The sequence below is a fragment of the Macaca fascicularis genome, chromosome 9 (genome assembly GCF_037993035.2).
Source record: "Macaca fascicularis isolate 582-1 chromosome 9, T2T-MFA8v1.1".
Classification (NCBI taxonomy): Eukaryota; Metazoa; Chordata; class Mammalia; order Primates; family Cercopithecidae; genus Macaca; species Macaca fascicularis.
The window spans coordinates 139059906-139081670 of record NC_088383.1 but is presented as its reverse complement, the minus strand read 5'-3'; the positions used below and the strand labels follow the sequence as shown (position 1 = coordinate 139081670).

Here is a 21765-nt window from a genome sequence, read left to right as displayed (position 1 = left end):
CGGTCCTCGCCTTGGTGCTCTCGCGCTTCCCGCGGCGCCCCGCCCCTCAGTCTCCCCATTGGCTCCCCAGGGCCGTGTGCGGAAGGGGGCGTGGAGCGCGGGCCTCGGCTAGGCCTGAGAGGCCCGTAGGGTTTGACGCTGTGGCTGCATGGACAGCGTAGCGCTCTGCCGCTGGCGGCGGCGGAGGGCGGAGGATCTGCAGGTTCAGGGGGACGTGGTGAGCCCCCGGGGCCTGGGCGTTAGGGACGGGAGGGCGGATGGCCCCTGGGTGGGTTCCCACCGCGCCTCGTGTTGGCGGGCGCGGCCCTGCCTATGAGGAGGCCTGGGCCAAGCCACTCGCAGGCGCGCGCACCTCCCTGGGAGGGCGTGGCCCGTTAAGGGCGTGGCCTGTTCCGGGCGGGGTTGTGACACCGCCCTCCCGGTTTCGCGCCTGCGCGGACTCGCGGAACCTGGGCACCTTGACCACACGCTCACTGGAGCTCCAGACCCAGGCTCCCTAAAACATGGGCCGGGACTCATAGCAGGACCTCGGGTGCTTGGTATCCGTGTCAGGTTTTCTCCTGCCGTCTACACTTGACTGTTCATGAGTCTTGTTCACTGAGCGCTTGCCACGTGCCAAGCCCAGGGCTGGGTGTTGGGGGACGAGTACGTGGGGAGCGAACACGCGCAGAAAGTTACCCGCATTGAGCGTGTTAGTGCTTCTTGGGCTGAGTCCATTAACCGATGAGAAAAGGGTAAGATGAGATGGTATGGGGAGGCTTGCACAAGATCCCAGGGTGAGTGGGTACGTCAGGTATGTGTGAGACGTGAAGGATGACCAGGGGTATGTAGGATGGGAGCTGACAAAAAACAGTGTTGGAGGAAGAAGCTTAGCGTCTTAGGGGAACTGAAAGAAGTACTGCAGGATTGGATCTGGAAGACAGAGCTGCTTGGCGTTACTGTATTTTATCTTCCACCTCTGCTTGCAAATTGGCCAGTTCTTACTCAGCCTCATTTATTTCAAAGTTCCTTGCTAAGGGCAGCAGTGAGCAGCCAACATACCGCATATTTGCTTTTTTTTTTTTTTTCTTTCTAGAGCTACACAGGCTTGGTAAGTGCAGGATCTGTCTTCCCAGTTAATGCAGGCAGCATTTTTTAAGATGTATTTACTGCGTAGCGGGAATGACTAGCTTTCTACCCTGCACCACCTCTTTCCTCACCACCCACTGCCTGGCCGTGAAGCCAGTGCCACTGAGGTTTCTGTCACAGCCGCACCCCTTCTCCAGGTACAAATTGTTACATTACCAGGGTGCAGGTTACCCCAGTAATGTAGTAATAATATGGTATAGTAATGTAGTATAGTAATAGTATAGTATAGTAATATAGCAGGTTAGGGTGCTTTTGTAACCAAGAGCCTTCAAAGTATGCTGGCCCTAACAAGATGGAAGTTTGATTCTCCTGCACAGAACAGCATGAAGGTGAGCAGTCCAGTAAGGTGGAACCCAGGGTCACTAAATATAGGCGTAGGGCTGGTGGCACCCAGATCAGGGGATATGCAGGGACCTAGATTCCTTCCCATCCCACCATCCCCTGGGTGTTACCCTCCTCTGCATAGCCAAGAGTGGATCACCACTACCATGCTACCAGACGGTAGGGAAACAAACAGGAAAGTGACATGACTATGCTGATGTGTTTAGACCTTACTCCACTGCCCTGGAAAATGAAAGGTGCGGTCAGTGTGCAGGCAGGGAGGCAAGGCTTGTGGCTACAGTAGTATGTGAGAGGAGAAGTGGCAGAGGCTTGCACAAGAGAGGACAGTGGGGTGGTGATACTAGACAGACGTGAGTGTATATTTAGAGGGAGAGCAGACAGTCTCACTGATGGAGTGGCTATGGCAGGGTAATGTGAAGGGCAGAGTCCAGGGTGATGCCAGGGTTGACTTGAGCCCTGGGAGGGCAGTGCTGCTGTTCCTTGAGAGAAGAGTGGTGTGGAGCTGTGAGAGGCAATGAACAGCTCCTGTTAGGCCGTACTGTGTTTTCGGCGACTTCGAGACATTTAGTGGAGACATGGCAAATACTGCTAGTGATAGAATGGTTATCATGTAGATTATCTGAATTTTTTAATCAACTAAAATTTATTTAAGCATAAAGTTACTTTCACATTTGTCTACACCTACAGTAAATACAGTTCTTGGCTTAAAGACACAGCCTTCAGAATTTAAAGCCTCCCCACCTGCAAGATTACATACGTAAAACTCCCACTATCGTTTCTATAATAGTGGATTAGTTAATCAAATTAAAATGGTTATACTATCTGGAATAAAATACAGTGGAAATAATTTACTCATAAGATTCATATGTAAATCATCCTTACTTACAAAATACTATCCTAAGAATTATAATTCCATTGTTTCAATTTGAGCAAAAGTGTAATCACTTAAGTAACAGCAGTTACTTGAACTGAAAATGAGATCAATCAGAATTACTTTTGCAGAGAGCAAAAATATTGTCAGGTGTCTTGCTGCGGTTTTGGATGTTCAGTAGCAGGCTCATTTGAAGGCGATATCAGCCCAGAAGGGAACTCATTTATACCTTCAGAATGTGGGGGTGCGGGGAAAAATCCAGGTCTTGAGGGGAAGGTAAGGAGGAAAACCCCTCGGTGGATAGACATTTCTCATTGCAAGTGGAACATGTGGCGGACCTGGGAAATCCCTTCGTGGAAAATAATCTCGAGAAGCTCCAAACCTGGTTCCTGGAGGAGGTCGGGGCAAAGGAGGTCCTCTTCTCATGAACGGGCCCCTTGTATCCACTGGAAACAATGGACCTCTGATTGGAGCAAGAGGTGGAGGAACAAAGCCAGGGCCAGTTGCTTCATTTTCAGCAGGGAGAGATGAATCAGGCATATTTAAATTACCAAGATCATCTTTGGTATCATTTCTACTGGATTCCATTTCTGAAGGCATTGACCCATCCATTTTATCCATTTTATCCAAAGAAGGCACATTAAAACTTCTGAGTTCTGCTGGTCCAGATGGTCTACCAGAGTTAGAATAAAATCTGTCTTGCCTCTGGGGAGGACGAGCTGAATCAGGATATGATTGTCCTGGTGGAGGAAACATCCTACAGTCCTGTTCCCACGGAGATGGCAGGGACCCAGTGTCAGAAGGAGCCGTGTGAGGATGGGTTAACTTCTCACAGCTTGATTCTCGTCTTTCATTGGTAATCTGATGGTCCAGAGGATTCCCTGGGCCTCCTGAGCTGCTTCCTTCTTCCCCTGGAGGCAAAGGTGAGAGTCTGAGTGGACCTTCCAACACAGTTGGAGGAGAGAGAAAAGCTCTCTTTTCAGATAAAGGCTGACCCAATGATGAGGGACCATATGGGGAATGCTGTCTGCCAAATGCTGTATTTGGACCATCAAGTACATGAGGATCTTTTTCTAAAAGTTCAAATTTAAACTCTGTTTTAGTTAATTTTTGTCTGTTAGCATTTTCTTTCCTTAAATCATTGAGGTTTCTTTCAGCAGTCCAAGCTGCCAACCAATTATGATGTGCTTTTTTCTCATGGGAAATAATCTGCTGTTGATAATAATGAATAGTTCTTTCCAATTCTTCTTCAAGATCTTTGGCTCGCTGTCCATAGGTCTCCAGCTCTAGTGGCATGGCTGATCTTTTTGTCTGCCTTAGAAAGTTTCTCTTCTTTCTCTAACCGGTTATTTTCCTCTACTGTTAATTTCCTGTAGAGTTTCATTTCATTTTCTTGATATAATTCAGTCATTACTTTAAGTTTCTGTTGAAGCTTCTGATTCTCACTTTCAAAATGTGTGTTTTCTGACTGCAAAGATGCTTGTTCAGTCTGAAGATTTTTAATATGCTCTGTAAGCTCTTCCTTTGTTTTATCGACTTCAGATAACTGGATATAAATTTGGTTTCGTTCTCCTTGTAAGGTTTTTAAAGAAGCATTTAACTTAGCAGCATGAATCAGTTTCTTCAAAGCTCCTTTTGGAGGATCATCTAAGTAAGCACCATCTTCCGATTCACTGTTCACTTCTAAGTTACCATCATCCGTTATGTCTTCTCCAAGCCTAGCAGTCCAATCTTTCATCTTTAGCAAGCGTTCAGTCAGAGTCTTGATGTGATTTGCTGTATCATTTAGAACTTGTTCTGCATGTACTTTGGAGTCTTCAAATGTTATTTTCTGTTTATTAAGTTTACTCACTTGTTCTTTCCATACTTCAACTTCTTGCAAAAGCTGTTTCTGGCTTTCCTGAAGTTGAGAATTTTCATTCAAAGCATCTTTTATTGCTATCTTCAGTTGTTCTTCAGTCATTTGAAATATCTTGAAGATTATTTTGGCTTCAGCTACTTGTGATTTGAGGGATTTTGACTCATCTTCTAGAGACTGTATCCGTTTTGAAAAATCTGCCATCAATTCATTTTTTTGAGAATGTTTAGATTTCTCTTCTGTTAACTCTTTCTCTAGACAGAGTATTTCATGCTCAAGTTCAGAATTGGACCTGTTCAGATTTTCGCAGGTTGCCTCCAAACTTTGTTCTTCCATTGTCGCATTCTCAAAGCTGGCATCCTCTAAAGATGACGCTACTTCATAGTCTTCATACTCTTTTTGAACAAGGCTAAATTTTTCAAGTAGTTTACATTTTACTTCAATTAGTCCAGAAAGCATTATAGCAAGCTTTTTCTCTCTTCCCACATAAAGCCGACTCCTAACCGATATAAAACTTCTCCGCAAAAAAAAGGAGAACAGCAAAAAATCCAGCAACAGCGGCACATATCACCAATTCCCATGGAAAACCATAAGGATTAGAATCTATAGGCAGTGCTGCCACAACCCTGTGTAGCTCCCCCATGACCAGCCCCAAGTACAGCTGAGGGGTAGCCCCTGGCTCCTCCATAGCGCCAAGGCTGCTCTGGCGGTCGCCGCAGTAACCCAGCGACAACAAGCAGCGGAGAACTCGTAGCGTTCTGCCCGGAACCAAATCCGCAGCCGGCAACCGGAGCGGACCATACCGGACCCGGCTGCGGGGGGAGCTGGGGGATGCGGGCACTCGCAGGCCTAGGCTGCCCACCCTGGCCTGCTTGTTCCACTACCTGAGGTAGCACATGTCCGAGCCGGACCCGCGCAAGCCTGTGAAACCACCCCTCGGTTTGGTTTCGGCCAGGCAGCCTTGGAGGGGGAGGTTTTTTTGTTTTTGTTGTGTTTTCATTTTGTTTTTTGTTTTTTTTTTTTTTGAGACGAAGTCTCACTCTGTTACCCAGGCCGGAGTGCAGTGGCACAGTCTTGGCTCACTGCAACCTCCATCTCCCCGGTTCAAGCGATTCTTCTGCCTCAGCCTACCGAGTAGCTAGAATTGCAGGTGCCTGCCACCATGCTCAGCTAACGTTTGTATTTTTAGTAGAGATGAGGTTTCGCCGTGTTGGCCAGGCTGGTCTCGAACTCCTGACCTCAGGTGATCAGCCTGCCTCTGCCTCCCAAAGTGCTGGGATTACAGGTGTGAGCCACCATGTCCAGCTTGGATTATCTGAATTTATAGCACAACACTGCTAAGTTATTCCCTTGATACAAATGAGGAAACTGAGACAGAGAGAGTAATTAACTGGCCTAAGGATACACAGCTAGTAAATGGTGGAACAAGGTCTTAAATCCAAGCCATTTGGCTTTAGGGCCTGCCCTCTTAACCACAGGGCTACACAGCTTCCCATGTAGCATTTGTGGAACTAAAATAGCAGGCCGGGCGCAGTGGCCTGTGCCTGTAATCCCAGCACTATGGGAGGCCAAAGCAGGCTGATCACTTGAGGTCAGGAGTTCCAGACCAGCCTGGCCAACATGGTGAAATCCTGTCTCTACTAAAAATACAAACATTAGCTGGGCTTGGTGGCATGCCTCTGTGATCCCAGCTACTCAGGAGGCTGAGACAGAAGAATTGCTTGAACCCAGGAGGCAGAGGTTGCAGTGAGTAGAGATCACACCACTGCATTCCAGCCTGGACGAGAGAGTGAGACTCCATCTCAAATAAAAAAGTAAAAATAAAATATACCCACAAAGCTTCCCAATGAAGTCCTAAATTGGCCATCATAAAATGATGAAAAGTGTGATGCTGTGGGCTGTCAGGGAAGGGGAGCCAGAGGTCATTATTGATCAGAGCGAACAGGGAAGGTTTAATGGAAGACACCCTGAATGATAGATCAGGTTGGAATTGCTGAAATTGAGTGCCAGGCTTCAGGTTGCAATACTTCTTGACTGTTACCTAAGAATAATGAGTTGGGTATCTTATTGGCATGGTGTATATTGCCTCTTAATTTGATAAAGTTTTGTTTATATTGTATTGTGTCCTAGTCTTTGATTTAATAATCCAGATTGAGTTCAATAAAGTATCCAAGTTCTTCTACCAAGTTTTCTGTCCTCTCTCTGCCTCTCTGTGTATTTCTCTCTCACAGGCGTCTCCAGAATTTGGTTACTGAGGAACGGTAACTAGTTTCTTCTGTTCACAGCCTAGAGGCTCTATACTCTGCACATAACCACCAGCAAAGTTTTGGAAAACACAGCAGCCAGGACCCATCTCGGTAGTGACTTTGCAGGTGATTCTCGGGCAGAGCCAGGGTGAAGCACCGCTCCTGTACTGTGAGTGTCTGATCACTGTGAGTTTCCTTGCAGTCCAGTTAGCTAGCGTGGTCACATGTGTCATACATAGTTCAATGCCAGTAGTGTTTATCGTTTCCATTGGGCGGACATGTTTAGAGCACCTGCTGTGTCTCAAGCCCTGTCCTAGGCGCTGGAGATGAGATGAAGAAAAGATGAGCGTTGCTTACGTTTATCCTGCAGCTCATGACGAGGCTGACTCTGCAGCTCCAGTGCTCGACTTTTTACACAGTAAGTCCCCCTGCTTACCACACGCTAGCCATACTCATGTGTTTCAGACTGAAAGTTGTCTGCCTAGAATGCCTAAAGATTCAGGTCCACTCAGTCTTTCACCTCTGCTGAGACTCTCCTCCCTAAAGAACTCACTGAGACCAGGTTTCTTGGGTAGAGCAACATTTTAGATGCCTGGACTGGAAAATCAAGTTGATATTTTTCTTTTCTGGTGTCATATGAGTTGATTCAAGATCCTTGTTTCTAGCTTTTTATTTTTTTTATTTTTTTTATTTTTTATTTTTGAGACAGAATCTTGCTCTGTTGCCCAGGTTGCAGTGCAGTGGAGCAATGATGGCTCACTGCAGCCTCCATCTCCTGGGTTCAAGTGATCCTCCTGCCTCAGCCTCCTGAGTAGCTGGGACTACAGGCGTGCATCACCACGTCCAGCTAATTTTTTAAAAACTTTTGTTGAGGGGCCGGGCGCGGTGGCTCACGCCTGTAATCCCAGCACTTTGGGAGGCCGAGGCGGGCGGATCACAAGGTCAGGAGATCGAGACCACGGTGAAACCCCGTCTCTACTAAAAATACAAAAAATTAGCCGGGTGCGGTTGTGGGCGCCTGTAGTCCCAGCTACTCGGGAGGCTGAGGCAGGAGAATGGCGTGAACCCGGGAGGCGGAGCTTGCAGTGAGCCGAGATCGCGCCACTGCACTCCAGCCTGGGCGACAGAGCGAGACTCCGTCTCAAAAAAAAAAAAAAACCTTTTGTTGAGATCTTGCCATGTTGCCTAGGCTGGTCTCAAACTCCCGGGCTCGAGTGAGCCACCTGCCTTGGCCTCCCAGAGTTCTGGGATTACAGGCATGAGCCATGGCGCCTGGCCTCATGTACAAGTATTGATTGATTGATTGATTGATTGATTGATTGACTGAGACAGAGTTTCGGTCTGTCATCCAGGCTGGAGTACAGCAGTGCCATCTGGGTTCACTGCAACCTCCGCCTCCTGGGTTCAAGTGATTCTCCTGCCTCAGCCTCCCAAGTAGCTGGGACTACAGGTGTGTGCCAGCTAATTTTTATATTTTTAGTAGAGATAAAACTAAATACCCAAAGGAAATTGCAGAGATTATTAGATTGAATAAAAAATATCAAGACTTGGCTGGGCGCTGTGGCCCAATGCCTGTAATCCCAGCACTTTTGGAGGCCGAGGCAGGCAGATCACCAGAGGTCAGGAGTTTGAGCCAACATGGAGAAACCCTGTCTCTACTAAAAATACAAAATTAGTTGGGCATAGTGGCGCATGCCTGTAATCTCAGCTACTTGGGAGACTGAAGCAGGAGAATCGCTTGAACCTGGGAGGCAGAGGTTGCGGTGAGCCAAGATCGTGCCATTGCACTCCAGCCTGGGTGGGCAACAAGAGCGAAACTCTTATCTCAAAAAAAAAAAAAAAGAAAAATCAAGACTCAATTATAGTCTACCTATAAGAAACTCACTTAAAATATAAAGATACAATAGATCAAGAAATAAAAGGATACAAAAAAATATATAATGCTAACACTGACCAAAAGAAAGGTGGAGTTGCTATATTAATAAAAAACAAAGTCAATTTTAGAATAAAGAATATTACCATGGATATAAAGGATGATTTCATAGTGATTAAAAAAGTCAGTTCATCAAGAGAACATAAAATTCATCAATGTTAATGCATCTAATAACAGAGCTTCAAAATACATGAAGCAAAAGCTGATAGAACTGCAAGGAAAAATAGACAAATCCACAATTATATTACTAAGTTTCAATATCTTCTCACAAAAATTGATAGATACATGAAGAAAACCATTAAGGATATAGAAAATTTAAACTACTGGCCAGTGCAGTGGCTCACGCTTTGTTTTTTATTTTTGAGACAGAGTCTCGCTCTGTCCCCAGGCTGGAGTGCAGTGGCACGATCTCCGCTCACTGCAAGCTCCGCCACCTGCTGGGTTCACACCCTTCTCCAGCCTCAGCCTCCGTAGAAGCTGGGACTACAGGCGCCCACCACCACGCCCGGCTAATTTTTTTGTATTTTTAGTAGAGACGGGGTTTCACCGTGTTCACCAGGATGGTCTCGATCTCCTGACCTCGTGATCTGCCCGCCTCGGCCTCCCAAAGTGCTGGGATTACAGGCGTGAGCCACTGCGCCCAGCCGGCTCACGCTTTTAATCCCAGCACTTTGGGAGGCCGAGGCGGGCAGATCACTTGAGGTCAGGAGTTTGAGACCAGCCTGGCCAACATGATTAAACCCCATCTCTGCTAAAAATACAAAAAATTAGCTGGGTGTGGTGGCAGGCGCTTGTAGTCCCAGCTACTCAAGAGGCTGAGGTGGGAGAACCACTAGAGGCAGAGGTTGCTCTAGCTCACTAGAGGCAGTGAGCCGAGATGGCACCACTGTACTTCAGCTTGGATGGCATAGTGAGACTGTCTCAAAGATAAAATAAGATAAAATAAAATACTGTCAACCTGTCTTACTTGACATTTATAGAACTCTTCATTCAGAAACAACAGAATACAAATTTCCCAAGACTAATTATATTTTGAGCCATAAAGGTAGCTTCAATAAACATAAGCTGGGACTACAGGCACATGTCACCCCATCCCAGCTAATTTTTGTGTATTCTTGTAGAGACATTTTCACTGTGTCACCCAGGCTGGTCTCAAACTCCTGGGCTCCAGCAATCTGCCTGGCTTCAGCCTCCCAAAGTCTTGGGATTACAGGTGTGAGCCACCATGCCTGGCCTCAATTTTGTTTTCTGCCTGAAGGAATTTTTTTAAACATTTCTTATAGGATAGGTTTGCTGGTGATAATTTTTTTAACTTCTATATTCTAAAAAAGTCTGCTTTTTTTTTTTGAGATGGAGTCTTGCTCTGTCACCAAGCTGGAGTGCAGTGGCGTGATCTCAGCTCACTGCAACCTCTGCCTCCTGGGTTCAAGAGATTCTCCTGCCTCAGCCTTCCGAGTAGCTGGGACTACAGGTGCCCACCACCATACCCAGCTAGTTTTTATATTTTTATAGAGATGGGATTTCACCATGTTGGCCAGGATGGTCTCAATCTCCTGACCTCATGATCCACCCACCTCGGCCTTCCGAAGTGCTGGGATCACAGGCATAAGCCACTGCGCCCGGCCAAAAAAGTCTTAATTTTATCCTTATTTTGAAAGATATTTCCACTGTGTATGGAATTCTAAATTGATAGATTTTTTTCTTTCGGTAATATAAAAATGTTGCTCCACTGTCTTGCCACAGTCGCTTCCAGTGAGAGATCTGCAGCCACCCTCTCTCTGCTCCTCAGTGTTGAACGTGTCTGTCGTCTCTGGCTGCCTTTAAGGTTGCCCTTGACTAGTGGCTTTGAGCAGTTGGCTCATCACATGCTCTCATTTAGTTTTTTTTCATGATTTTATGCTTAGGTTTTATTGAGATTCTTGGATCTCTGGGTTTATAGTTTTTACCAGATTTGGGACATTTTCAGCCTAGATAAATAGATAGTTTTTTTTTTTTTCCCCAGACAGAGTCTCACTGTATTGCCCAGGCTGGAGTACAGTGGCGCGATCTTGACTCACTGCAACTTCTGCCTCTCGGGTTCGAGCGATTCTTCTCCTCCCAACTAGCTGGGATTACAGGTGCACTCCACCACACCCTGCTAATTTTTTGTATTTTTAGTCAGCATGGGGTTTCACCATGTTGGCCAGGCTGGTCTCGAACTCCTGACCTCACCGGGCGTGGTCAAAAACAAAAACTGGCAAAGAACTGACACAGATGTTAGATTTAGCAGAGAAGAACATTAAAAGAGTTAATATAACTATATATGTTCAAAATATTAAACAAAACATGGAAGATATTTTAAAAAAAATAAAAATAAAATGTGACGAGATCCAAACCAAATGCTATAACGTCTGGGATTAAAAATGCACTGGATATAATTAGTGGACAGTTAGACATTGCAGAAAAAAACAATTCATGAACTTCAAAGCACAACAGTAAAAACTATCATAAACCAAACACAGAAAAGAGATTTTTAAAAGTAGACATAGCATCAGGGAACTGTGGGATGACGATCAGAAGCTTACTAGATGTGTAATGGGAGTTCTAGAAGAAGAGGAGAGAAAAGGGACAGAAAAAATATTGAAAGACATAATAGCTGAGACCGGGCGTGGTGGCTCATGCCTATAACCCCAGCACTTTGGGAGGCTGAGGTGGGTGGATTACAGGCATGAGCCACTGTGCCTGGCCCTATTTTGTCCATTTTTGATCAGTTCATGCAGAAGAGTAAATCTTGTTGGTCCAGTTTGGCCCAAAAAGGAAGTTGGATAATACAGTTTGGGTCAGAGTTTAAAAGAAAATGAAGGCTGGGCACGGTGGCTCACGCCTGTAATCCCAGCACTTTGGGAGGCTGAGTTGGGTGGATCATGAGGTCAGGAGTTCGAGACTAGCCTGGCCAACATGGTGAAACCCCGTCTCTACTAAAAATGCAAAAATTAGCCGGGTGTAGTGGTGCATGCCTGTAATCTCAGCTACTCAAGAGCCTGAGGTGGGAGAATCGCTTGAACCTGGGAGACGGAGGTTGTGGTGAGCCAAGATCGTGCCCCTGCACTCCAGCCTGGGTGACAGAGAGACTCTGTCTCAAAAAAAAAAAAAAAAAAAAAAAAAAAAAAAAAGAAAAAAATGAGGTCGGGCATGGTGGCTGTAATCCCTGCACTTTGGGAGGCTGAGGCGGACGGCCATCATTTGAGGTCAGGAGTTCAAGACTAACCTGGGTAACATCGTGAAACCCCATCTCCACCAAAAAATACAAAAATTAGCTGGGCATTGTGTCACACGACTGTAGTCCCCAGCTATGCAGGAGGCTGAGGCAGGAGAATCACTTGAACCCACGAGGCAGAGGTTGCGCTGAGCCGAGATCATGCCTCTGCACTCCAGCCTGGGTGACAGAGTGAGACTCTATCTCAAAAAAATAAATAAATAAAAATAAGAAGATTCAGAGTTAAATTTCCTTGTTTTACCCCATCAGTTGCAGACTTTATAGCTCATCTGCTGAGTGAGATCCTTGCCGTGAGAACCTAGTAAATAACCAGCTGATGATGCAACCCCTGACAGAAGCCCTTATTTTGCCTTTCTGTGGTCATTCTTCTTCTAAATAATTATAACCCATTCCTCAAGAAACAAGGTATTTAATTCTCTCACCCATTTTGTATTTTGGCAACAATCTGTTGAGCTATATTATGCTGTTTGTTATACCCAGTTTAATGAGATTCCACCATCCTCCCATCTAGATATAGGAAATTGATCGATGATAATTCATCTTTGGTTACAATCCTAATACAGGCGTTCACCCTGCCAGTTATGCCTAGACTCAATCATTTCTTTTTTTTTTTTTTTTTTTTTTTGAGATGGAGTCTCGCTCTTTTGCCCAAGCTGGAGTGAAGTAGCATGATCTTGGCTCACTGCAACCTCCACCCCCTGGGTTCAAGTGATTCTCCTGCCTCAGCCTCCTTAGTAGCTGGGATTTTACAGGTGTGCACTACTACGCCTGGCTAATTTTTGTATTTTTAGTAGAGATGGGGTTTCGCCACATTGGCCAGGCTGGTCTCGAACTCCTGATCTCAGTGATCCTCCCTCCTCGGCCTCCCAAAGTGCTAGGATTACAGGCGTGAGCCATAGCGCCCAGCCAATCATTTCTAATTTTTGGCAGGTTTCTTTATATACGACACAGAAAAGTCACAGTGAGGTTAGGATCAGCAAGGAGGCCATTTTCTGTGGTTAGCCACCTCTTAAGGTGTCTGTTTTGTCCAGCGCTGACCCTGGAAGGACTCTGCCTTGGCTTCTGGTTCTGGAATTACTAAACGCCCAGAACTGAGTGGGGCACATAGCAGGTATTCAGGAGAGGTTTTTTGGTTGACGGACATGTGACAGTGTGTGTGTGTGTAACTGAGAATTGGTGAAAGAAGAGGATTAGGCAAATGCATAAAGTTGTTGGTATTTTCAAAACATCATTTGTTTAGGGAAAATTATAATTCATTTGGGGAAAACGCCCTCAGCGTGCCACATGGTCACCCTTCATTATCATCACCTAGCTACCATCTTTTTAGATTTCTCTCTTGCAGTTATCAAGAGCATGTTATTTAGGTTTAGAGCTTTTTTGTTTTTGTTTTTTGAGACAGAGCTTCCCTCTATCATCCAGGCTTGAGTGCAGTGGTTCGATATCAGCTCACTGCAACCCCCACCTCCCAGGCTCAAGTGATTCTCCTGTCTCAGCCTCCAGAGTAGCTGGAATTACAGGCACATGCCACTATGCCCAGCTAATTTTTGTATTTTCAGTAGAGACAGGGTTTCCCTATGTTGGTCAGGCTTGTCTGGAACTCCTGGCCTCAAGGGATCCTCCTGCCTCAGCCTCCCAGAGTGTTGGATTTACAGGTGTGAGCCACCGTGCCTGGCCAGGTTTAGAGTTTTTTTAAAAGTGTGTAATTAAGTGGTTTTTAGTAAATTTACAGCTGTGCAACTATCACCACCCAGTTTTCATTATCTTCACCTCAGAAGAATCTCTGGCCATTGGCAGTCACTCCGTTCACACCCCTAGCTCCAGGCAACCACTGACTGACTTTCTGTCTCTGGATTTGCCTTTTCTCGAACTTTCTTGTAAAGGGAGTCATACGTGATAGGGTCTTCTGTAGCTGGCTTCTTTCAGTTTGCATCATGTTTTCAAGGTTCATCCAGATAAAGCATAGTGTGCTCCTTTTTATGGCTGTGTGATATTCCATTGTGTGAATAGAACACATTTATCCATTCATTTTGGTTATGAATAGTGCAGAAAATTCTGAAAATTCACATAGGTACTGATCATTGTGTGAACATATCTCTTAGATGGATACTTAGGGCTGGAATTGCTGGTTTCTATGGTAAATTTATTTTTAACTTTCTAAGAAACTGCCAAAATATTTTCCAGAGTGGCTGCACCATTTTACATGCCCACCACCAACATATGAGGGCTCCATTTTGTCCACATCCTCATATATAGTCATTCTAGTAGATACAAAGCAGTATCTCACTGCAGTTTTTATTTTTACATTTTCTGTAGAGGTGCAGTCTTGCTATGTTGCCCAGGCTGGTCTCAAACCCTGACCTCAAACGATTTTCCCAAGTTGGCCTCCCAAAATGCTGGGATTACAGGCATGAGCGCCCATGCCTGGCCATCACTGTAGTACTGATGTTGAGCATCTTTTCATATACTTATTGACCTTTCATATCTCTTTATCGGGGAAATTACTCTTCACATCTTTTGCCCCTTTAAAAAATTGTGTTGTCTTCTCATCAAGTTGAGTTTTTAATGTATTCTGGGCTGGGTGCGGTGGCTCATGCCTGTAATCTCAGCATTTTGGGAGGTTGAGGCAGGAGAATCGCTTGAACCTGGGGTTACAGTGAGCTGGGATCGTGCCACTGCACTCCAGCCTGGGTGACAGAGCGAGAGTCTGTCTCAAAAAAATAAAAAAAAATTAAATATATATGTGTGTGTATATATATTCTGGATACTTGTATTATATATATGATTTGTAAACATTTTTTCTCCACGAATGTGGCTTGTCTTTTCACTTTCTTTCTTTTTTTTTTTTTTTATATATATATTTTAAGTTTTGGGATACATGTGCAAAACATACAGGTTTGTTACATAGGTATACACATGCCATGGTGGTTTACTGCACCCATCAACCCATCATCTATATTAGGTATTTCTTCTAATGCTATCCATCCCCTAGTCCCCCGCCCCCTGAAAAGCCCCAGTGTGTGATGTTCCCCTCCCTGTGTCCATGTGTTCTCATTGCCCAACTCCCACTTATGAGTGAGAACATGTGGTGTTTGGTTTTCTGTTCCTGTGATAGTTTGTTGAGAATGATGGTTTCCAGCTTCATCCATGTCCCTGCAAAGGACATGAACTCATCCTTTTTTAGGGCTGCATAGTATTCCATGGTATATATGTGCCACATTTTCTTTATCCAGCCTCTCACTGATGGACATTTGGATTGGTTCCAAGTCTTTGTTATTGTGAATAGTGCTGCAATAAACATACATGTGCATGTGTCTTTTTAGCAGAATGATTTATAATCCTTTGGCTTTATACCCAGTAATGGGATTGCTGGGTTAAATGGTATTTCTGGTTCTAGATCCTTGGGGAATTGCCACACTGTCTTCCATAATGCTTGAACTAATTTACACTCCCACCAACAGAGTAAAAGCATTCGTATTTCTCCACATCCTCTCCAGCATCTGTTGTTTCCTGACTTTTTAATGATCACTATTCTAACTGGCATGAGATGGTATCTCATTGTGGTTTTGATTTGCATTTCTCTAATGATCGGTGATGATGAGTATTTTTTCATGTTTGTTGTCCTCATAAATGTCTTCTTTTGAGAAGTGTCTGTTCATATCCTTCACCCACTCTCTGATGGGGTTGTTTATTTTTTTCTTGTAAATTTGCTTAAGTTCCTTGTAGATTCTGGATATTAGCCCATTGTCAGATGGATAGATTGCAAAAATTTTCTCCCATTCTGTAGGTTGCCTGTCCACTTTAATGACAGTTTCTTTTGCTGTGCAGAAGCTCCTTAGTTTAATTAGATCCCACTCATCAGTTTTGGCTTTTGTTGCCATTGCTTTTGGTGTTTTAGTCATGAAGTCTTTGTCCATGCATGTGTCCTGAATGGTATTGCCTAGGTTTTGTTCTAGGGTTTTTATGGTTTTAGGTCCTACGTTTTAGTCTTTAATCCATCTTGAGTTATTTTTTGTATAAGGTGTCAGGAAGGGGTCCAGTTTCAGTTTTCTGCATATGGCTAGCCAGTTTTCCCAATACCATTTGTTAAATAGAGAGTCCTTTCTGCATTGCTTGTTTTTGTCAGGTTTGTCAAAGATCAGATGGTTGTAGATGTGTGGCATTATTTCTGAGGCCTCTGTTCTGTTCCATTGGTCTGTATATCTGTTTGGGTACCAGTACCATGCTGTTTTGGTTACTGTAGCCTTGTAGTATAGCTTAAAGTCAGTCAATGTGATGCCTCCAGCTTTGTTCTTTTTGCTTAGGATTGTCTTGGCTATACAGGCTCTTTTTTGGTTCCATGTGAAATTTAAAGTAGTTTTTTCCAATTCTTTGAAGAAAGTCAATGGTAGCTTGATAGGGATAGCATTGAATCTATAAATTACTTTGGGTAGTATGGCCATTTTCCTGATATTGATTCTTCCTATCCATGAGCATGAAATGTTTTTCCATTTGTTTGTATCCTCTTTTATTTCCTTGAGCAGTGGTTTGTAGTTCTCCCTGAAGAGGTCCTTCACATCCCTTGTAAGTTGTATTCCTAGGTATTTTAATCTCTTTGTAGCAGTTGTGAATGGGAGTTCACTCATGATTTGGCCCTTTGTCTATTATTGGTGTATAGGAATGCTTGTGATTTTTGCACATTGATTTTGTATCCTGAGACTTTGCTGAAGTTGCTTATCAGCTTAAGGAGATTTTTGGCTGAGACAATGGGGTTTCTTAAATATACAATCATGTCATCTGCAAACAGAGACAACCTGACTTCCTCTCTTCCTATTTGAATACCCTTTATTTCTTTCTCTTTCCTGATTGCCTTGGCCAGAACTTCCAATACTATGTTGAATAGGAGTGATGAGAGAGGGGATCCTTATCCTGTGCTGGTTTTCAAAGGGAATGCTTCCAGCTTTTGCCCATTCAGTATGATATTGGCTGTGGGTTTGTTATAAATAGCTCTTACTATTTTGAAATACATTCAATCAGCACCTAGTTTATTGAGAGTTTTTAGCATGAAGGGCTGTTGAATTTTATTGAAGGCCTTTTCTGCACCTATTGAGACAATCAAGTGGTTTTCGTCGTTGGTTCTGTTTATGTGGTGGATTACGTTTATTGATTTTTGTATGTGGAACCAGCCTTGCATCCCAGGGATGAAGCCAACTTGATCGTAGTGGATAAGCTTTTTGATGTGCTGCTGGATTCGGTTTGCCAGTATTTTATTGAGGATTTTCACATCGAAGTTCATCAGGGATATTGTCCTGAAATTTTCTTTTTTTGTTGTGTCTCTGCCAGGTTTTGGTATCAGGATAATGCTGGCCTTATAAAATGAGTTAAAGAGGAGTCCCTCTTTTTCTATTGTTTGAAATAGTTTCGGAAGGAATGGTATCAGCTCCTCTTTTTACCTCTGGTAGAATTCAGCTGTGAGTCTATCTGGTCCTGGGCTTTTCTTGGTTGATAGGCTATTAATTACTGCCTTAGTTTCAGAACTTGTTATTGGTCTATTTAGGGATTCGACTTCTTCCTGGTTTAGTCTTGGGAGGGTGTATGTGTCCAGGAATTTATCTATTCTTCTAGATTTTCTAGTTTATTTGTGTAGAGGTGTTGATAGTATTCTCTGATGGTAGTTTGTATTTCTGTGGGATCAGTGATGATATCCCCTTTATCATTTTTTATTGTGTCTATTTGGTTCTTCTCTCTTTTCTTCTTTGTTAGTCTGGCCAGTGGTCTATCTATTTTGTTGATCTTTTCAAAAAACCAGCTCCTGGATTCATTGATTTTTTTGAAGGATTTTTCGTGTCTCTATCTCCTTCAGTTCTACTCTGATCTTAGTTATTTCTTGTCTTCTGCTAGCTTTTGAATGTGTTTGCTCTTGCTTCTCTAGTTCTTTTAATTGTGATGGTAGGGTGTCAATTTTAGATCTTTCCCGCTTTCTCCTGTGGCATTTAGTGCTATAACTTTCTCTCTAAACACTGCTTTAGCTGTGTCTCAGAGATTCTGGTACATTGTGTCTTTATTCTCATTGATTTCAAAGAACTCATTTCTACCTTAATTTCCTTATTTACCTAGTAGTCATTCAGGAGCAGGTTGTTCAGTTTCCATGTAGTTGGGTTGTTTTGAGTGAATTTCTTAATCCTGAGTTCTAATTTGAGTGCACTGTGGTCTGAGAGACTGTTTGTGATGATTTCCATTCTTTAGCATTTGCTGAGGAGTATTTTACTTTCAATTATGTGGTCAATTTTAGAATAATTGCAGTGTGGTGCTGAGAAGAATGTATATTCTGTTGATTTGGGGTAGGGAGTTCTATAGATGTCTATTAGGTCCGCTTGGTCCAGAACTGAGTTCAACTCCTGAGTATCTTCGTTAGTTTTCTGTTTCGTTGATCTATCTAATATTGAAAATGGGGTGTTATAGTCTCCCGCTATTGTTGTGTGGGAGTCTAAGTCTCCTTGTAGGTCTCTAAGAACTTGCTTTATGAATCTGGGTGCTCCTCTATTGGGTGCATATATATTTAGGATAGTTAGCTCTTCCTGTTGCATTCATTCCTTTACCATTATGTGATGCCCTTCTTTACCTTTTTTTTGATCTTCATTGGTTTAAAATTTGTTTTATCAGAGACTAGGATTGCAACCCTGCTTTTTTTGCTCTCCATTTGATTGGTAAATATTCCTCCATCCCTTTATTTTGAGCCTATGTGTGTCTTTGCAGGTGATGTGGGTCTCCTGAATACAGCACACCGATGGGTTTTGACTTTTTATCCAATTTGCCAGGTTGTGTCTTTTAATGGGGGTATTTAGCCCATTTACATTTAAGGTTAATATTGTTATATGTGAATTTGATCCTGTCATTATGATGCTAGCTGGTTATTTTGCCCATTAATTGATACAGTTTCTTCATAGTGTCGATGGTCTTTACAATTTGGTATGTTTTTGCAGTGGCTGGTACCAGTTTTTCCTTTCCATATTTAGTGCTTCCTTCAGGAGCTTTTGTAAGGTAGGCCTGGTGGTGACAAAATCTCTCAGCATTAGCTTGTCTGTAAAGGATTTTATTTCTCTTTCGCTTATGAAGCTTAGTTTGGCTGGGTATGAAATTCTGGGTTTGAAATTCTTTTATTTAAGAATGTTGAATATTGGCCCCCACTCTCTTCTGGCTTGTAGGGTTTCTGCCGAGAGATCCACCATTAGTCTGGTGGGCCTCTCTTTGTGGGTAACCCAACCTTTCTCTCTGGCTGCCATTAACATTTTTTCCTTAATTTCAACCTTGGTGAATCTGACAATTATGTGTCTTGGGGTTGCTCTTCTCGAGGAGTATCTTTGTGGTGTTCTCTGTATTTCCTGAATTTGAAAGTTGGCCTGTCTTGCTAGGTTGGGTAAGTTCTCCTGGATAATATCCTGGAGTGTTTTCCAACATGGTTCCATTCTCCCCGTCACTTTCAGGTACACCAGGCAAACGTAGATTTGGTCTTTTCACATAGTCCCATATTTCTTGGAGGCTTTATTCATTCCTTTTCATTCTTTTTTCTCAATCTTGTTTCATGATTTATTTCATTAAGTTGATCTTCAATCTCTGATATCCTTTCTTCCACTTGGTCGATTCAGCTATTGATACTTGTGTATGTTTCATGAAGTTCTCGTGCTGTGTTTTTCAGCTCCATCAGGTCATTTATGTTCTTCTCTAGACTGGCTATTCTAGTTAGCAATTTGTCTAATCTTTTTTCAAGGTTCTTAGCTTCCTTGCATTGGGTTAGAACATACTCCTTTAGCTTGGAGAAGTTCGTTATTACCCACCTTCTGAAGTGTACTTCTGTCAGTTCATCAAACTCATTCTCTCTCTAGTTTTGTTCTCTTGCTGGCGAGGAGTTGTGTTCCTCTGGAGGAGAAGCAGCATTCTGTTTTTTGGAATTTTCAGCCTTTTTGCACTGGTTTTTCCTCATCTTCATGGATTTATCTACCTTTGGTCTTTGATGTTGGTGACCTTTGAATGGGGTTTCTGTGTGGATGTACTTTTTGTTGATGTTGATGCTTTCTGTTTGTTAGTTTTCCTTCTAAGAGTCCAGCCCCTTTGCTGCAGGTCTGCTGGAGTTTGCTGGAGGTCCACTCCAGACCCTGTTTTTTCGGGTATCACCAGCAGAGACTGTAGAACAGCAAAGATTGCTGCCTGTTCCTTCTTCTTATGAAGCTTCCTATGAAGTTTCTCCCTTAAGCTTCATCCCAGAGGGGTACCTATGAGATGCCAGCTGGAGCTCTCCTGTATGAGGTGTCTGTCAACCCCTGCTGGGAGGTATCTCCCAGTCAGGAGGCACAGGGACCAGGGACCCACTTGAGGAGGCAGTCTGTCCCATAGCACAGCTCGAGCACTGTGCTGGGAGATCTGTGGCTCTCTTCAGAGCCAGCAGGCAGGAACGTTTAAGTCTGCTGAAGCTGCACCCATGGTCACCCCTTCCCCAGGTGCTCTGTCCCAGGGAGACGGGAGATTTATGTGTAAGCCCCTGACTGGGGCTGCTGCCTTTCTTTCAGAGATGCTCTGACCAGAGTGGAGGGAGTCTAGAGAGGCAGTCTGGCTACAGTGGCTTTGTCAAACTGAGGTGGGCTCCGCCCAGTTCGAACTTCCTGGAGGCTTTGTTTACACTGTAAGGGGAAAACCACCTACTCAAGCCTCAGTAATGGCAGATGCTCCACTCCCCACCAAGCTCAAGCGTCCCAGGTCAACTTCAGACTGCTGTGCTGGCAGTGAGAATTTCAAGCCAGTGGATCTTAGCTTGCTGGGCTCCTTGGGGGTGGGATCCTCCCAGCTAGACCACTTGGCTCCCTGGCTTTAGTCCCCTTTCCAGGGGAGTGAATGGTTCTGTCTCGCTGGTGTTCCAGGTGCCACTGGAGTATGAAAAACAAAACAAAACAACAACTCCTGCAGCTAGCTTGGTGTCTGCCCAAATGGCCACCCAGTTTTGTGCTTGAAACCCAGGGCCATGGTGATGTAGGCACCCGAGGGAATCTCCTGGTCGGTGGGTTACAAAGACCGTGGGAAAAGCGTAGTATCTGGACTAGAGTGCACCGTTTCTCACGGCGCAGTCTCTCACAGCTTCCCTTGGCTGGGGAGGGAGTTCCCTGACCCCTTGTGCTTCTTGGGTGAGGCGACTCCCCACCCTGCTTCAGCTCTCCCTCCGTGGGCTACACCCACTGTCTAACTAGTCCCAATGAGATGAGCCAGGTACTTAAGTTGGAAATGCAGAAATCACTCGCCTTCTGCATTGATCTTGCTGGGAGCTACATACCCGAGCTGTTCCTATTCAGCCATCTTGCCAGCCCCCACCTTCTTTTTTTTTTTTTTTTTTTTGTGACAGAGTCTTGCTCTGCCACCCGGGCTGGAGTGCAGTGGCACGATCTCGGCTTACTGCGAGCTCCGCCTCCCGGGTTCACGCCATTCTCCTGCCTCAGCCACCCAAGTAGCTGGGACTACAGGCGCCCGCCACTATGCCCAGCTAACTTTTTAGTATTTTAGTAGAGATAGGGTTTCACGTGTTATCCAGGATGTTCTCGATCTCCTGACCTTGTGATCGGTCCGCCTCAGCCTCCCAAAGTGCTGGGATTACAGGCGTGAGCCACCGTGCCAGGTCACCAGCCCCCACTTTCTTAATGGTATCATTTGAAGTCCCAAACCTTTGAATATTGATGAAATCCAAATTTTCCACTTGTTTCTTTTAGGGATCATTCTTTTGGTGTTGTATCTGAGAAATATTTGCCTATTCCAAGATCATAAGTTTTTTTTTTCAAATGTTCTCCTTTAAAAATTTTATATTTTTAGTTCTTACATTTAGGCTTCTGATCCATTTCAAGTTAATTTTTGTGCATGATATATGTCAAGAGCCCAAATTTATCTTTTTACATGTGGATATTGAATCATGTCGGCACCATGTCTTCTAAAGACTGTTCTTTCTCCATTGAATTTTCTTGGCACCCTCGTCAAAGATCATTTGACCATAAATATAAGTGTTCATTTCTGGACTTTCAGTTCTGTGCCATTGAACTGTATGTTCATCCTTATGCCAATACCATATTGATTATAAGCCTGTATATTAAGTTGTATATTAAGTTTGTATATTAAGTTTCT

General features: G+C 44.0%; 2 protein-coding genes across 4 annotated transcripts in view; one reads left to right on the top strand and one right to left on the bottom strand.

The window, feature by feature from the left end:
• The first annotated feature begins 90 nt into the window (after nucleotides 1-90).
• C9H10orf143 (chromosome 9 C10orf143 homolog) overlaps nucleotides 91-21765 on the top strand; it is a 49659-nt gene continuing 27984 nt past the window's right edge. For all 3 annotated transcript variants that reach the window (XR_006689577.2, XR_006689576.3, XM_045361753.2), the window contains exon 1: nucleotides 91-217. Coding sequence is in view for 1 of the 3 variants with exons in the window: in XM_045361753.2 (XP_045217688.1) it covers nucleotides 149-217 (69 nt within the window). In the remaining 2 variants the exon portion in view is untranslated. The remainder of the gene's footprint in view (nucleotides 218-21765) is intronic.
• LOC102142577 (melanoma inhibitory activity protein 2-like) lies at nucleotides 2095-4887 on the bottom strand. Its single transcript, XM_065521618.2, is given in 3 exon segments — nucleotides 2095-3629; nucleotides 3631-4730; nucleotides 4732-4887. Coding segments are annotated over 3 exon segments (2313 nt in total). The 3' UTR covers nucleotides 2095-2572.